Raw genomic sequence first — 15,954 nt, 5'->3', positions numbered from 1 at the left:
GCTTGGAAAGAGTTTGGCCTGCTCATTGCGTTCCCCCTCGGCTTGTCCTGGGGATGTCTGCTGGGAGAGTGGCAGGGGGATCCCCAACGTCCACTTCTGATACTCCTCTCCCGGTATCATGTCAGCACATAGTAGGTGTGGCCTATCTACAGCAAATTCATTTCTGCCTTCCCCCAGCAGGATTTGCCATAGTTTGGATGTTTGTCCCCTCCAAATCTCTTGAAATGCGATCCCAGCGTTGGAAGTGGGGCCTGGTGGCAAGTGATTGGATCAGGAGGGCAGATCCCTCGTGGTTTAGCACCATCCCCTTGGTGACGACTGAGTTCTTGCTTACTTCAGATAAGATCTGGTTATTCGAGAGACTGAGGCCTCCCCTTCCCTCTTACTCCTGCTCTCACCGTGATACGCTGGCTCCCCGTCACCTTCTGTCTTAAGCTTCCTGAGTTTGCACCAGAAGCAGATGCCTGCACCATGTTTCCTGAAAAGCCCGAGGAACTGTGAGCCAATTAAACCTCTTCATACATTACCTAGCCTCAGGTATTTCTTCACAGTAATGCAAGAAAGCCTTATACAGAGTTCAGCTACATTTATTTATGCATTCATTCACCAACTTTCATTGACAGCTCTTCGGTGCAGGCCATTTGCCGGGTGATGCTGAGGACAGATGCTGTCTCTGACCTGGGGAGGTCATGGCAGGGGTGCAATAGCAAGGGCAGGTGCCAAGGGCTGAGGGGCACAGAGGCAGCACCCTCACCAGCCTGCGGCGGGAGTTGGGGGGTAGAAGGCTTCCTGGAGGAGGAACCAGAGTTCCCAATTACACAGCCAAGTCACGTCTTGCTCGGACCAGGAGACGGGAGGGAGGCTCCTTAGGATGTGTCCCTAGCTCCTGGGTAGAGAAGGCACTTCACTGGAAATTCTACTGTAATTACCCATTTTCTTGAATAGACGCCCCACCTACTTTTTAACTGTTTTCCTCCCTGAGACAGAGTCTTGCCCTGTCACCCAGGCTGGACTGCAGTGGTGCAATCTTGGCTCACTGCAACAGCTGCCTCCCAGGTTCAAGTGATTCTCCTGCCTCAACCTCCTGAGTAGCCGGGACTACAGATGCATACCACCACGCCTGGCGTATTTTTGTATATTTAGTAGAGATGGGGTCTCACCATGTTGGCCAGGCTGGTCTCAAACTCCTGACCTCAGGGGATCCATCTGCCTTGGCCTCCCAAAGTGTTGGGATTACAGGCGTGAGGTGCCGCGCCCCACCTACCTTAAGTTCAAGGAGAAGCTGTCTCCCCAGGACCCAACCCCAGGGCTGGAGCATAGATGCTCAAAGACTTAGAGGAAGCGATTAATTCATTTTAATCCCTGAATTAAGTCTGGGCTTGAGCAAACTGTGGGCACTCAATAGATTTAGAGGTCTCCTCTCCCTTCTAGGAGGCCTGCCCGCTTCCTGCCCTGATGAATCCCTCCCTAAGTTCAGGACAAACTGAAGGATCTTGAAAAACATCTGTGCACTGGGAGCACTCCTCACAGGAAGGCTGAACAGACAACTGAGTCAGCAGCACATTCAGGAGGGCGCTCAGTGGGGAAGCAGGAGCCAGGGGCGGCATTTGCAGGACTGCTCCAAGCTTGTCACAGCCACACCTCACAGCACTTTGCGTTTTGCCACAACACAGCAGTCCTGAGTTCAATCCTTGCACTTCGGAAGCGTGTTTATGATTAAAATCATAGTGGACATGAAGCCCTCCACTGTGCAGTTTAAAGAGAAACAGCTCCAAGTACCAACACAGTCCCCGCCAGGGGCCGGAAGGCTCGCCCCAGAGACAGGAGGACCCCATGTGCGCGTTCATCTGCAAGGAGGGCGGTGGCCGCAGCAGCAGGGGGCCGAGGCCAAAGGCACCAGGCGGGCCACTAGGTCCCCTACCCTTGGTACCCTCACCTGAAACATGGGATAGCAACACAATGAGACGACAGAACCTGTCTAGAATATATGGAAAAGTAAATGAAAAGGTCCATCCCAAGGGTAGCCTGGTGGCGGGGGGACAGATGGTGGGGGGAGGCTGCCTCTGGAAGACTCCTTCCAGTGGAATCAGCCCCCACCCCTGCCCTGCCTTCCAACCCCTGAACCACCAGGCAGTAGACACATTCCCCTGGGAAATAGAATTTGTAAGGCAGGTGGAGAGAGCAGCACCTACACTGGCTATGGCTGCTAAAAAGACATGCTGGCCCTTCTCGAGGACTGCAAGAAGATTCAGAATCACATTTAAAATTAACCTTTGACCCCTTTCCTGTGAAACTGAAGATCACCCTCTAACAGCCCTAACAAACAGGCTCTGGCCGTCTCCCTTCCCTAAGCTGATGGAGCAGTGGACTGGACACTAGCGAGGCCATCACTGAGGTTCTGCAGGGTGGAGGCGGCCAGGCTGGCTCACTACATGAGGTGGACGGATGTCGCCTTGCGGATGAGCCGCTCGGTCAGAGGTGAGTTGGGCTTCAAGGCATCACGTTCCATCAGAAGGCTCCTGCGGAAACAGACACAGAGCTTCTGTTGCAGAACCTTCTAGAGGGATGTGGGGCCTGGTGGTCCCTTGGTTCCAAGGCAGAACACAGGCAGGCTGGGCTGCTGCACTGAGGGAATTGCAAGGGCCAAGGCCCAGGGGCAGGAGGCCTGGCCTCAGTTTGGGGAGAGGTGAGGATGAGAGGGCACAGATCTCCAGAGCAGGAAGCCACAGCAACGAGGGGGCAGAACAGGTGTGAAGGGGAAAACCCAAGTTTGAAGAGAGGAAGCCCAGGTACGGTTTGAGGTAAAGACCCAGCTGTGGACTGAATGTCTGTGTCCAGGCTAAATGTACACGTTGAAGCCCAAATGCCCAAGGTAATGGTATTGAGAGCAGGGCCTCTTGGAAGTGATTAAGTCATGAGGGTGGGGCCCTCCTGAATGGGATTAGTGCCCTTATAAGAGATGGGTGTGGTGGCTCATGCCTGTAATCCCAGCACTGTGAGAGGCTGAAGCAGGAGGAACCCTTGAGCCCAGGAGTTTGAGTTTACAGTAAACTGTGATCACACCACTGCATTCCAACCTGGGTGACAGAGACCTTGACTCTAAAAATGTTAAAAAATTAAAAAAGAGGAGACCTGAAAGAACTAGCACTCAAAGGAAAGGTGATGTGAGGACACAGCAAGAAAGCGGCTGTCCACAAGCCAGGAAGAGAGGCCTCACCAGAAACAGCCCTGCCAGGCCTCCATCCTGGCCATTTCAGCCTCCAGGACGGTGAGACAAGGCATGCCAACTGTGCAAGCCACCCAGTCTTTGGCACTTTTTTTTTGAGATGGAGTCTTGCTCTGTCGCCCAGGCTGGAGTTCAATGATGTGATCTCGGCTCACTGCAACCTGCACCTCCCAGGTTCAAGCGATTCTCCGGCCTCAGCCTCCCGATTAGCTGGGATTACAGGTACCCACCACCCCGCCCAGCTAATTTTTTGTATTTTTTAATAGAGACGGGGTTTCAGCATGTTGGCCAGGCTGGTCTTGAACTCCTGACCTTAGGTGATCCACCTACCTTGGCCTCCCAAAGTGCTGGGATTACAGGTGTGAGCCACCACGCCCGGCCCGTCTGTGGCACTTTTTAAATAACAGCCCCAACTGACTAAGACAGCCCCCACACACCTGACAACAGTGGTTCTGTAGGGCGTGAGTGGTGTGAAGGGGCTGGGGCCTGGCACTCAACGTGGGGGCTCAAAGATCCCTTCTCAAGGCTGGGGTGGAGGGTTTCCCACCTTGGGCGCTGGTGAGCTATGCTGATGGCCCCAGGGATGCTGCCTAGTGGCAGGATGGGACTTGGAGAGAAGACACCCCCAACACCTCCCACCACTGTCAGCTCCCTGTGCAGCCTGCTCTCCCTGCCATCCTCCCCCATGGTACCCCGGGGGGGACCATCACCACGGCTGCACTGCCCCCCAGATGCTCACCCCAGCTCCGCCCTCAGCCCTCCTGTCCACACAGCCACTTTCCCACTGCTGCTGCCAGAGGCGCCACCTCCCAGCCACACTGTAGCCTGGAGCTCCTCAAGGGGCTTGACCACTAAAACACATGCGTGGTTTTGTCTATGGCCAGGGAAGGGCAGAGCGGGCAGCATGTGTCCAAGACGTTTTCCAGTTTCAGGCAGTTCAAGTGCTGCCAGCCAGACCCATTTCGTCAGCACCATGGAGGCTGCACGGCTCACGGTGGAAGCCCTGCCTGGAGGGAGCTGCGCCACGGCACCTGCGCCTAAGCCACTGGGCTTGTCACCAGCCAAGGGCCTCCTGTGGCCCCAGGCTGCCACCTGCTCTCACAGCACACCCTCCCACCAGGCACCCACGGCCCCTCTATTCTTCCTTTCTCCTGTGTCTGAGGGTCCCAGGGGACCTGGGCAAGGAGAGGTGTCACAGTCTCCCCTCAGGCGCACAGGGGCTATGCAGCCGCTGGCCGAGAGCTCAGCTGCCTGAGTGGAGGGAGGCAGGCCGGGCCATGGAAGTACCAAGGCTGCTGGCAATGGGGGGGCTCCTGAGGGTTCCCCCGGCACTCTCACCAGCTGGCTATGCCACCACCCTCCTGACACACACCCTCCAGCTACGCCACCCTCCTGACACACTCACCCTCCAGCTGTCACCCTTCTGACACTCTCACCCTCCAGCTACGCCGCCCTCCTGACACTCTCACCCTCCAGCTGCGCCGCCCTCCAGACACACTCACCCTCCAGCTGTGCCACCCTCCTGACACTCTCACCCTCCAGCTGTCACCCTCCTGACACTCTCACCTCCAGCTGCGCCGCCCTCCTGACACTCTCACCCTCCAGCTGCGCCACCCTCCTGACACTCTGACCCTCCAGCTGCGCCGCCCTCCTGACACTCTCACCCTCCAGCTGCGCCGCCCTTCTGACACTCTCACCCTCCAGCTGCGCCGCCCTCCTGACACACACCCTCCAGCTGTCACCCTTCTGACACTCTCACCCTCCAGCTGTCACCCTTCTGACACACCCTCCAGCTGTCACCCTTCTGACACTCACCTTCCAGCTGTCACCCTCCTGACACACTCACCCTCCAGCTGTCACCCTCCTGACACTCTCACCCTCCAGCTGTGCCACCCTCCTCTGAGCTCCTGGCTTGGCCTAGCTAAACCCACTGGGCTTTCAGGTGTGCCCTCAGCTGCCACTCCCTCAGTGCACATTTACCTGTGTCTGTGGGTCTGACTGCTCCCTCATGCTCCCCCCACTACAGATGCACTCCCTGTAGGCAGTGCCTAGTGTGCTTGCTCACTGCTGCCTCTTGGCACCCAGCACAGGCAGGCAGGAGAAATAAGCTGAGGTCTAACTGAGCATTAGGTAAAGGGTCTTCCAGGCGGTGGGCACGCACATGCAAAGGCCCGGGGGCCTAAATAAGCAGGACGTATTTTCGTAACAGGGTAGCTTAGCATGGCTAAAAGGGGGTGGGCTGGGGAGGGTGGAGGTTGGGCCTGGCTCCCCTTGGTCAAGTTGAGCCCGCTAACAAAGGAGAACCAAATTCCCCACAGCCTTCCGACTTCACAGCCTCAGAAGCAGGGGCATCTCAGGCTGAGGGCAGTGGGGCCTCCAGGCGCTACCGAGGTCTGAGGGGTGAACCTGTGAAAGTTGGAGTGCTGGGCAGGGGCCAGGAGCTCACCTGGCCACGTTCTTATGGACACTGGAGGTGCAGTTTAAGGCCGCGTGAATCAGTAGCTGGTTGAAGACATCTCTCTGAAATGTCAATTGGGCATGTGAGGCTCCTGTAACTCGGGAAGGGGGAGGTGAGCTCCTGCCCGCGGTGGGTTGCCTGCTCTCCAGGGGGACAGTGGGGTTGATGCCGCACCCTTGATGACAAACTTATAGCGTGGGAGCATAAGAGACACATTCACACTCACGTGTGGGCACCAACACCACAGGAGAGCGGCACCCAGACTCCCTGGCTCAGGCCCTGGGCGCCCTGGCTGGCAGCTGTTGGCTCACCTGGGCATTGCTGCCACCGAGCTGGACAATCCGGTAGCGGATGGGCAGGAGCAGCTCCAGGACACGGTCAGGGTTCCCGGCCTCAACCTCCACCAGGGCCTGACACAGGGGCAGCCCCACATCTCGGGCCAGGAGGTGCTGGCAGTTCTCCCCTGGGGATCTGCAAACCCGAGACAGGGCCCTCAGCTGCCTGCCCACCACAGAACATCCGGGAGGGGCAGGGCCATTTCTTCCTCAGCGAGGTGTCCCTGGTCCACTGATGGGGTAAGGTGACAGGCAGGGCAGCCCATCGAGGGGACAGGAAAGGGCACTGAGCTCACACCTAGGTTGGAGTTCGCCCATTTCCAGCTACCTGGTCCCCCACCTTCTGGCCTCAGTTTGCTCATCTGTGAAGCAGGCATAACAATGCCGGTCTAGGCCAGGTAAGGTGACTCACACCTGTAAGCCCAGCACTTTGGGAGGTCGGGGCGGGCAGATCACGAGGTCAGATCGAGACCATCCTGGCTAATACAGTGAAAGTCTGTCTCTATTAAAAATAAAAAAAATTAGCTGGTCATGGTGGCATGTGCCTGTAATCTCAGCTACTTGGGAGGCTGAGGCAGGAGAATTGCTTGAATCCAGGAGGCTGAGGTTGCAGTGAGCTGAGATCACGCCACTGCACGACAGCCTGTGTGACCGAGCAAGACTCTGCCTCGAAAAAAAAAAAGCCAGTGTAACAGAACTGTCAGGATTGCTGACAATATAGGCAAAAGCCTGGCACCGCAAGTCAGGGTGATCACCACCCCCAGAAGGGAATCAGCAAGGCAGCCCCGGTCTCCCAGGCCACCCCTCACCAGCCCTTGGCAGGCACCATCCCTGATTTAGATGGGGAAACTGAGGCTCAGAGCAGAGAAGCACCTCGTCCAGGACCTCAGGGCTTGCCAGCAGCAGGTGTCTCTGGTTTCAGGGCTTTGCTGTGTCCTCTCCACAGGAGGCAGCCCTGTGACCCTGAGGACCTTATACCCATGCTGGGGAGGGAGGCAGCTGTGTGTCCTGGGGCAACCAGTTGTACAGCTGTGGGCCACACACCTGCAGGTGCACATGCCTCGGGGGTCCACACTGGGGACACACATCTATAGGGGTACACACCTGGAGCAGCCTCCATGGGCATCCCCTGAGCTGTACTCACAGGTGGGGCAGGCACTGAGCAGGTCTCGGCATGGCCCTAGCACCCAGTTACCCTCTCAGCAGGGTGGGGACCTCCACCCCAAGAAGGTCCCCTTTGTATACTCGCTGGCATCCCGCAGGGTGGTCAGCAGCTCCTGTGTGGTCTGGGTGTCGTGTGCACCCAGGGAGGCCATCAGGAAGTGTGCATCGTTGAACAGCAGGACGTGGTCTCGGCTGTGCTTCTGGGTCACAGGGAGGACATCCTGCCACCGCTGGCCCAAAGACACCCCTGAGGACATGGGAAGGAGACCCAGGGCCTGGTGTGAGGCTCTGGGCCATGTCCTGTACATGGGCCTTCTTCACAGCGTTTCCTCTGGAGGCCCTATGACCCTATCCCAGGTGAGAGGGTGGGGAGGTGGGCAGGGCCATGGGCAGCGTCTGGCCTTGTGCGCAGGCCTGTGTTAGGACTGTCTAATCGTAGAGGTCACAGATGTGTAAGTAGGAAGCACATTTTTAAAAGTGTCAAAGGTTATTAAACAAAGCCTCTGGCTGCTTTGACAAACCCCAGGCATCTTGGATCCTCCAGCTTCCCAGTGGATCCCCGGCCTCCCCATAGATCCCCCGGCCTCCCTGTGATCCACCAACCTCTCCACGGATCCCCCAATGTCCCCACAGATCCCCTGGTGTCCCTGAGATCCCCTGACCTCCCCACACATCCCCCAGCCTCCCCACGGATGCCCCGACCTCTCCACATGTCCCCCAGCCTCCCCACACATCCCTGGCCTCCCCACAAATCCCCCAGCCTCCCCACGGATGCCCCAACCTCCCCACACATCTCCCAGCCTCCTCACTTTTCTCTGGGTCTCCAGCCTCAGCCTGCTCTTCCCACAGGTGGGCTCCCTGGCTCTTACACCCCTCAGCCTGCTCTTGCCCTATCTGGCCACGTCGAACCCTGTGGCCACTCGTCCTGCAGCAGGCTGCTCGCTTCTGTGTCCTCGTGGCTTTAGATGGGCTGCTGTCTCTGAACGTAACTCTTTCCTTGTCTCTGCCTAGCAAACCCCACACACCCTTCTGTGGCTCACATTTCACCTCCATTAGGAAGTCTTCCGGAATCTCTAAAAAGAGCCTGCCATACCCTCCCTCAGGTCCCCGAATTGCTCAGCCTAGGCCTGCACCCCTACTGTACTGCCGACCTAGGGCCTAGCCCAGGCCCTTGTGGTTCCAGGATGGCTCTGCTGAGCCTGAGGTGAGAGGAGAACCATCTGGTACCCCAGTGGTTGGCTGGAGCCCTTGATAACCCCCAGAGCTGTGGCTGGTCCCTCCAGGCTACCTGCAGAGCACGACAAGATTGAGAAACCTGTCTACAATCCCAGGGAGTTGAGAAACTCTCCCGTGTTCTAGAAAGGAGGTGGCATTGAGACAGGTGGCCAGGTGCCACCAGTGCCCCAAAGGCTTGGCAGGCCAGCCGTGGGAACAGCACAGCAGGTGCCACCCTGGGTGCAGAGCTGGAGGCTTCCACACCAAGGGGTGGTGGGAACTGGAAGAAAGGAGTGTGGCCTGGGCCCTCCCCCAGCTGCACAGCAGTACCCAAGGCAGCGGCCAGGCATGCCCGTCCCAAGGTCTGCAGAGAGGCCTAGAGCAGCTGACCCATGAGCTCCTACCCAGCCCCCCGACCAGGCCACAGCACCCTCTCCTCATGATGTGGGAGGAATGGGCAGGAGCCAGCAGGGCTGCAGGGTTGCTACCTTCCATCTGCAGGCGGTAGAGCATGGAGCAGCTGTCCACCACGTCCAGCATTCCACCGCCGGCCTGCAGGCTGGGAAGGATCTGGAAGACAGGGCGGCCAAGGCGGGCTCAGCAGGTGGGCTGGATGAGGGGTCTACAGGGCCAGCTGGGGGCCAGCCTATCTGGGTGCAGTGGGCCTGCATAGAGCAAGCCCTCTGCCACTGTCCCCACCACCTCAACTAACAGGCCCATCACCTTCGACTGGGGTGCGAACTGCTCCAAGCACTAGAGGGGTCACCAGGTGGGCCTGAAGAAGGAGCCTACTGCAATGCAGGCCCGGGGCCCATGCCAGGCCCAGGCATCTGTCACCTCCCACCCCCAGGCCTCAGACCACACTGGTAGGAGGGTTGTCTGCCCGATCATGTCTCTAGACTCAGCTTTGCTGAGCGGGCCACCTCGAGCTCATGGTATATTATGTCCCCCTTCTTTTTTTTTTTTTTCCTTTTTTTTTTTTTTTTTGAGATGGAATCTCACTTTGTCGCCCAGGCTAGAGTGTAGTGGTGCGATCTTGGCTCACTGTAACCTCCACCTCCAAGGTTCAAGTGATTATCCTGCCTCAGCCTCCCGAGTAGCTGGGAAGATTACAGGCGCCCACCACCATGCCCAGCTAATTTTTGTATTTGTAGTAGAGACAGGGTTTTACCATGTTGGCCAAGCTGGTCTCGAACTCCTGACCTCAGGTGATCCACCCACTTCGGCCTCCCAAAGTGCTGGGATGACAGGCATGGGCCACCTCACCCGGTCCACCCTTCATTTCTTCCTACAACTTCCTAATTATGTAGAAAGGATTCCTTCAAGGGAAATGTTCTGTGTGTTTTTTTCTGGTGTTTAGGCCCCCAGATCACAAGCATTTCCATGGTCCCAGGCTTTTATGATGAAGCCATCACTAGGGTCCTTGGGAGCTGTGAGTCAGGCTTTTCTTTTCTCCTCTCAAAAGAATGCCTGGGCCTGGGGAGGAGGAATGGGGAGTTAATGTTTAACGGACATAGAGTTTCGGTTTGGGAAGACGAAGAATGTTCTGGAAATGGAGGGTGGTGATGGTTACACAATGTGAATGTGCTTAATGCCACAGAACTATACACTTAATTTTTTTTTTTTTGGAGACAGGGTCTCATTCTGTCACCCCAGGCTGGAATGCAGTGGCATGATCTTGGGTCACTGCCTCCTGGGGTTCAAGCAATTCTTATGCCTCAGCCTCCTGAGTAGCTGGGATTACTTACAGGCGCCTGCCACCAAGCCTGGCTCATTTTTTTATATTTTTAGTGGAGACAGGGTTTCACCATGTTGTCCAGGCTGCTCTTGAACTCCTGACCTCAAATGATCCCGTCTTGGCCTCCCAAAGTGCTAGGATTACAGGCGTGAACCACCACACCCGGCCTGGTACACTTAATTTTATGTTTTTTTATATTTTATGATGGTAAAGTAAAAAAATTCCAATGGGTAGACCAGTTGTCTTACCAAAGAAAAGTGGTATCAAGGGGCTGGAGAGAAGTCCATGATTGCAGACGAGGCCCTCAGACGTGTAAATCTATCAACACCCTCAGGGTGAGCAGAGCCAACCACTGTCACCATCACAGGCAGGGTTACAACACTGCTCCTGGCAAAATTAATCCCATGAGGCCTTACGCAAGAAACGTGTTCTTGCTCCTGCTGTTTTTTTCTGGCTGGGATAACCCGATGAACTCAAAGATCTGGTCTGTTTGAGACTAAAAGGCAAAATGCTGCAACGAACCGCACGGGGTGTGAACGCAACTTACGTGGGTATCGTAGATGGTCAGCGCGGCCTCATATTCACCCTGGAAGAATAAAGTTCTCCTGATTAAGCTCTGGAGAAGGCAAAGTGTAATGCTGAAAACGGCCAGGCCAGAGCACCCGAAGCATGGCCTCCAGCCTCCGCCTCCTCTCACAGGGGCACGGGCATTGCCTCGGCGGCATTAGGGCGGGAGAAGGCAAACCCGCTGCCAACCGGGCCTCTGGATCCCAGCATAGGAAGGACAGCAGTGCCCTGTGCTGCAGCCATTGAAGAAACAGGTGCTGTGGAAGCATTCTCTGTCCTAGTGGAAGAGGTAATATAGGTATTGCTCATACTAACTGCTGCAAGCTGTTTCATGTATTTCTTTCTAGCCTTTTTCTTCTTTTTTTTTTTTTGAGATGGGTTTTCCCTCTGTCACTCAGGCCGGAGTGCAGCGGCACAGTCTCAGCTCACTGTAACCTCTGCCTCCCAGCTTCAAGCAATTCTCGTGCCTCAGCCTCAGGACTACCGGGATGCACCACCACACCCGGCTAATTTTTGTATTTTTAGTGGAGACGGGGTTTCACCATGTTGCCTAGGCTGGTCTCAAACTCCTGACCTCAGGTGATTTGCCTGCCTTGGCCTCCCAAAGTGCTGGGATTGCAGGCGTGAGCCACTGCGCCAGGCCACCTTTTTCTTTTCTGCATGTGTTTCCTCTCCTGTACCTTCAGCTGGGTTCTGTGCTGTCTTCCAGACAGTGTACCGTCACATTCTTATGTCATAACAGGGCCCTCGTGTTCTGAGCACTTCTTGCTTTTTGGACATTCAGGGAGCTTCTAGCTTTTGTCCATGATAAAGAGCAGTACAAGAGACAGCCTCACACATGGAACCCTGTGGCGGAATCCCTGGGGTCAAGGGTGTCCCGAGCAGCTGCCCCATGGCCTGGCTCCTGCTGGAAGAGCTCTTGGCCCAGGCAGGTACGCCCAGCGGGGTGGGGCTTGGCTCTCCACTCCAGCCACAGAGAGGCACTCAGCCTGAACAGTCTCCGCTAGTTACACACCACAGATGTGATTTCCAGGCTTCAGCAGTGAAAAACCCCTAAAGCAACTCAAGCCTGGAATGCTCTTTGAAAGCAGGAATGCTGCATTGCATCAGTCACCACTGAAACGTGCAAACACAACAGAACTGCCCCATAGGATGTGAATACATAGCAACAGCCAGAAAAATCTTTCTCCCTCTGGACGTCTTCATGGGGTAAGACAGTGCAAACAGATGGTCACCTTACCTTCTCAATCAGATATAAAGCCCAGTGCCAATAGTTATGACAAGCCAACATATCCGAGTCCTGGAGAAAAAAAAACGGGAATTTACGAAAAGTCTAAAGGCCTATGGGAAAAAAAGCAAATGCTGTTTTGTGCTAATGCAGAAACCATCTTCTTTTTTTTTTTTTTTTTTTTTTTTTGAGACAGAGTGTGGCTCTATCGCCCAGGCTGGGGTGAAGTGGCATGACCTCAACTCACTGCAACCTCCACCTCCCAGGTTCCGGCGATTCTCCGTCTCAGCCTCCTGAGTAGCTGGAATTACAAGAGTGCACCACCACACCTAATTTTTTTTTTTTTTCAGACACAGTTTCGCTCTTGTTGCCCAGGCTGGAGTGCAATCTCAGCTCATGGCAACCTCTGCCTCCTGGGTGCAAGTGATTCTCCTTCCTCAGCCTCCCAAGTAGCTGGGATTATAGGCATGAACCACCAGGCCCAGCTAATTTTGTATTTTTAGTAGAGACAGGATTTCTCCACGTTGGTCAGGCTGGTCTCTAACTCGCAACCTCAGGTGATCCACCTGCCTCAGCCTCCCAAAGTGCTGGGATTACAGATATGAGCCACCGTGCCTGGCCATACTTGGCTAATTTTTCTATCTTTGGTAGAGCTGGGGTTTCACCACGTTGGCCAGGCTGGTCTTGAACCCCTAACCTCAGGTGATTCGCTCGCCTCAGCCTCCCAAAGTGCTGGGATTACAGGTGTGAGCCACAGTGCCCAGCGACAGAAACCATCATTTTTGAGTGCGGGAAACAGTATTTTCTGCCTGTGCTGGGCACCTCCAGGCCACAGACTTACCTTCCACTCCGAAGGGCGGGGACTGTTATGCCTGCATTTACCAAGGGGGAAACTGAGGCTGGGGAGCTTCACATTCTGCTTGCTCAAGCTAGGGAGCAGCAGCCCCAGGACCAGCACAGAGGAAGCTACTTCAGCAACTCCAGCTGCACTTTCCTCACGTGTGAAGTTGATAAATGGAATCACAGCCACTTCACAGAGAGATGCGAGGCCCACTGGTGCCCAGACAGCTCAGGGCACTTAGGTAAAACTGCAGGGATCAGCAAAGCACAGCGGCTCATGCCTGTAATCCCAGCACTTTGGGAGGCTGAGGCAGAAGGATCACGTGAGCCCAAGAGTCCAAGACCCACCTGGGCAACGTAAGGAAGAGACCCTGTCTCTCCCTAAAAAAAATTTAAAAATTAGCCAGGTGTGGTGGCATGCACCAGTAGTCCCAGCTACTTGGGAGGCTGAGGTGGAAGGATTGCTTGAGCCCAGGAGGTCAAGACTGCAGTAAGCCCTGATTGTGCCACTGCACTCTGGTTTGGGCAACAGAGCAAGAATGTGTCTCAAAAAAAAAAAAACAAAAAACCCGCAGGGAATCATCAGGCCCTGGACCACACTCCAGCACGTGCTGGCAAAGCCCCGAGAGCCAGGGGAGCAGGTGGTATGCTGGTGGCTACCTTAGGCTGCCCTCAGTATGAAGGAAGTGGTGTTACAGTAGGACTGTGCTGTGCTCGGAGCTGGCCCCTGCTAGGATATTCCAAGCTCAGGAAACTGGACTCATGATCCTCGGCAAGTGACAGCGCCCAGCACTCGGGAACCTCAAACAAACCTCACTGTCCCTGAGGAGAGAACCTGACAGCTCCCCCCTTGACAGGGCCAAATCTGGAGGCCTGAGGGTCCCCCCAGCACAGCTCAGACTGCACAGCCCCTGCTTTGGAGTCAAGTGTACACCCTCCCCTGATACAAAGCAGGGTGACCCCAAATACAAAGCAGCCTCGGTGGGGTCCCTAGGGCAAGGTATAGGCCTGGGGTGTGGACTAGAATCTTAACTGCACTCCGCTCAGCAGCCAAACACTTGGGGCAGGTGCAAGAGGAGGAGGAGAAGGAACCCCAAGAATTAAGCCACGCCCTGTAACTCCTCCTGTTCATAAAGCCTCAGACCAACTCAAGGGGACACATTGAATTTCCCAGGGAGGTAACAGACCCAGTGACAAGCGTCGTACCTTCCACTGGGCCTCTGAGTGCTGCATGAATTCCAGCCCATCCTTGATCTCTGCTTTCATCTCGTGGATGTGAGCTATGGTGTGCACCGACCACGCGTCTGTCGGGTTCATAGATAAAGCCTGTGCGGGTGCAGGGAAGAGGATTCCAGATAACGTGGATCAGCAGGCTGCCGGGCCAGGCAGCCACAGGTCTCTAAGGGGCAAGAGGGGCCTGGGCTGAACAGGGTGGAGCAAGTGTGGGGACAGGGCTCTGACTCAAGACACTGACCATCAGCACCACTTCCCGCCTGCTTAGGCACACCAGCTCACGGGTCTCACTGCCTGGTTCACAGATGAGGAAGCTGAGACTAAGCGACTTGCCTGGCGTCACCCAGCTGGACAGCGACAGGGTCTTTCCAAAGCCAAGGTTCATCCCTAAGCCTGCAGCCTTCTGCGTACAGCTGAGGCACCTGCAAACATGCCCGCCCTCTCTGGGCCTCAGTTACTGCCAGAAAGGCCACAGATGCCGCCTTCCTCTTAGAGAAACGGTACTGTCCCTGTGAATGCGGTGTGAACTATCAAGTGCTCCAGCAGCCGTGGCTGCCTCCTCCCACTACCACACGTGAGGACACGTGGCTTTCTGGGTGCAGAAACGCTGGCTCTGAGGTTATCGCAGTTCGTGACAAAAGCCACTCCCACAACCTGTGAGCTTGACAGTAACCAGTGAGGCACGCAGGACTCATGGAATGATCCTCCCCTCCTAGCTGTTCTTTCTTCTATTTATGTGTCTAGCTCATGTTTGCTAAGCATCTACTAAGCCCCAGGTGGAGCTTAGAAAATGGGGGAGTAGACTCACGCCTGTAATCCCAGTACTTCAGGAGGCCGAGGCGGGTGGATTACCTGAGGTCAGGAGTTCAAGACCAGCCTGGCCAACATGGTGAAACCCCGTCTGAAAATACAAAAAAAAAAAATAATTTTTGTATTTTGTAAAAATACAAAAATTAGCCAGGCGTGGTGGCAGGTGCCTATAATCCCAGCTACCTGGAAGGCTGAGGCAGGAGAATCACTTGAACTTGGGAGGTGGAGGTTGCAGTGAGCCAAGATCATGCCATTGCACTCCAGCCTGGGTGACAAGAGCAAAACTTTGTCTCAAAGAAAAGAAAAAGAAAAAGAAAAATAAGAAAATGGAGCAGTAAACTGAGGCTCACAGAGGTCCCATTGCCTGGCCTGTGCCCAGGTCCCCCATGCCAAATCATGAGTTCCCGCCAGCCCACTGCCTCAGTCTCCCCACGCCTTTCACAGGTGTCCAGAAGCCTCAAGCTCCCCTGCCCTGGCCCAGCACCTACTGCGAGGCTTTTGGCAGGAGGTGGGCCCCAGCAAGCCCTGCCGCTCTGCCCGACACTCAGCTTTCCTGGGCCCGGCCCACTCCATGTGGGAACAGAGGGGAAGAAAGCGTGTCTGCAGGGGACCGTGGGCACCCCAGGGCAGGGCCCTGAGTACAGGACACTTGGGCACAGTCTAAGCAGGCTGGGGGTGGGGCTCTGAGATGGGACCCTGCTAAGCGTGCTGCTTTCACGAACGGCGGGAGTGAAGGGTGGTGGCTGTCACCAGCTCTGATGGGCTGAACAGCTTCCTCCCTCTCCTGGAGCCCTCCCACGGTTCCCTGGGAAAGAGTCCAAACTGCATTCCCAGGCTGAAGGCCCAGCACAATCCAGTCCTCGCCTGCCCCTCTACAGCCCTGGCTCCTGGCCTGCGGCTTCCTGCCTAAGCCTCCACCCATCGAGCCGACTGGAGCTCCAGGACCCCAAGCTCCATGGCTGTGCTGTGCCCACCGCCTGCCTGCTCCTGCCCCGGCTCCTCCTACCCTCACCAGCCTGAGGCTACAGACACATGGCTCATGTGTTCCCACCCCTGGCCCCATCGTAGCCGCTTTTCCTGCCCAGTACTTGTCTGTGGGGTGCTGGGGGTGGAGTCGAAGAGTTGGCGCCTGCCAGACAA

At 55.9% G+C, this 15,954-nt stretch overlaps 1 protein-coding gene across 3 annotated transcripts in view; it reads right to left on the bottom strand.

The window, feature by feature from the left end:
* Positions 1-1,336: 1,336 nt before the first annotated feature.
* Positions 1,337-15,954, bottom strand: part of TTC38 (tetratricopeptide repeat domain 38) — a 29,267-nt gene continuing 14,649 nt past the window's right edge. For 2 of the 3 annotated variants that reach the window (XM_032261485.1, XM_032261482.1), the window contains exons 7-14: positions 13,978-14,097; positions 11,944-12,003; positions 10,684-10,752; positions 8,887-8,968; positions 7,265-7,430; positions 5,996-6,155; positions 5,673-5,746; positions 1,337-2,519 (exon numbers count right to left, since the gene is read on the bottom strand). In XM_032261485.1, coding sequence (XP_032117376.1) covers positions 2,429-2,519; positions 5,673-5,746; positions 5,996-6,155; positions 7,265-7,430; positions 8,887-8,968; positions 10,684-10,752; positions 11,944-12,003; positions 13,978-14,097 — 822 coding nt within the window. In that variant the 3' untranslated portion in view covers positions 1,337-2,428. The remainder of the gene's footprint in view (positions 2,520-5,672; positions 5,747-5,995; positions 6,156-7,264; positions 7,431-8,886; positions 8,969-10,683; positions 10,753-11,943; positions 12,004-13,977; positions 14,098-15,954) is intronic. The other variant, XM_032261484.1, reaches the window with a different exon arrangement.

The sequence above is a fragment of the Sapajus apella genome, unplaced genomic scaffold (genome assembly GCF_009761245.1).
Source record: "Sapajus apella isolate SASKATOON/1434 unplaced genomic scaffold, GSC_monkey_1.0 scaffold123, whole genome shotgun sequence".
In the NCBI taxonomy this organism is placed as follows: domain Eukaryota; kingdom Metazoa; phylum Chordata; class Mammalia; order Primates; family Cebidae; genus Sapajus; species Sapajus apella.
The sequence above is the reverse complement of the archived record's forward strand: the minus strand, read 5'-3'. Positions and strand labels throughout refer to the sequence as shown.